This window comes from Spermophilus citellus (genome assembly GCF_964194105.1).
Source record: "Spermophilus citellus genome assembly, chromosome: 1".
In the NCBI taxonomy this organism is placed as follows: Eukaryota; Metazoa; Chordata; class Mammalia; order Rodentia; family Sciuridae; genus Spermophilus; species Spermophilus citellus.
Genome location: NC_138182.1, coordinates 92154265 through 92155651, shown reverse-complemented (window position 1 = coordinate 92155651; position 1387 = coordinate 92154265). Strand labels below are relative to the sequence as shown.

At 48.8% G+C, this 1387-nt stretch overlaps 1 protein-coding gene across 1 annotated transcript; it reads right to left on the bottom strand.

Annotated features, from left to right (window-relative positions):
• Positions 1–406: 406 nt before the first annotated feature.
• On the bottom strand, positions 407–1387 carry LOC308643772 (olfactory receptor 14A2-like; the record flags this gene model as incomplete). The annotated part of the gene is made up of 1 exon (XM_081283976.1): positions 407–1387. The coding sequence occupies one exon, from the start codon at positions 1385–1387 to the stop codon at positions 407–409; it is 981 nt and encodes a 326-aa protein (XP_081140102.1).

Here is a 1387-nt window from a genome sequence, read left to right as displayed (position 1 = left end):
CCTCTAGGCAAGTCTTAGGAGGCCCATGGCTTGTAGGGTTGACGTGCTTAGATGGCGACACGTGGGCAATCTGCCCATTCCACACTGCCTCATCACATCGGCAAGGTCCCTTCTGCAAGGTGAAGGAATGTGTGCACCAGTTCCTCAGAGCTGGAGCCCGGCAGCTTGCAAGCCTCATCCAGAGCCCACCATGTGCTCCTGAGCAAATTACATGGAAACACTGGAGGAACACGTGTCCAGCTCACACAGGTTCTGAGGTCATGGAGCTGATCACAGACCTGAAAATCTCATTCCTGAACTTTTAAGTTAAATTGAGTACTTGAGTCAAGATATTGATTTATTTACATTACATCACGAAGATCTACATAATTATTAAAAACACACACAGCAACAACAAAAAGACATGTCACTGATCCTTCCTACAAACTAGTTCTCTTGTTTCCCCTGTAATACTTATGACACAGTTTCCATAAATCTTCCACAGAGAGGCTTTGACGTCCTTGTTCCTCAGGCTGTATATCACAGGGTTCAAAGACGGAGGCATCACGGAATAGAGAACAGACACCAGAAAGTCCACAGGATGTGGGGATTTCTGCACTGGCTTCAAATAGGCAGTGATGCCTGTCACAAAAAATGTGGTCACCACTATGAGATGGGGTGAGCACGTGGAGAAGGCTCTTGACCGTCCTTGTGAGGATGGCATTCTTGTGACAGTTTTGAAAATGTACACATATGAAAATCCAATGGACACAACACAGGAAAGTCCAAATGTGACTCCAATGACCACAGTAACATCAATGGTGACATGTGACTTTGAGCAAGAAATCTTCAGCAGAGAGGGGACATCACAGAAAAGTTGTGGGAGTTTTCTGGAGCCACAGAAAGATAAAGAGAAAGTTCCTGCAGAGTATAAGACCCCAAAGATGCCCCCAAGGAACCAGGAGACAGCTACCATCTGCACACAGAGCCCCCTGTTCATGATGATGTCATAGTGCAGGGGGTGGCAGATGGCCACATAGCGGTCGTAGGACATGGCCGTGAGGGTGAAAAGCTCAGTCCCAGCAAACTGAGTCACCAACAAGACCTGTGAGACACATCCTGGGAAAGAGATGGTGTTCCTGTGGCCCAAGGAGCTCACAATGAAGTTGGGGACAGTGACTGAGACAAGGCAAGCATCCAGGAGGGACAAGTTCTTCGGGAAGAAGTACATGGGGGTGTGGAGACACTGGTCCACGGTGACTAGGAGGATGATGAGAAGGTTCCCCACTAGTGCCACCAGGTAAATCAGCAAGAACAGGAAGCCGTGTGCAAGCTGGAGCTCCTGGGCTTCGGAGAATAGTGTGAGGTAGAACTCCATCCCCACCGTGTGGTTGGCCGTGGACGCCAT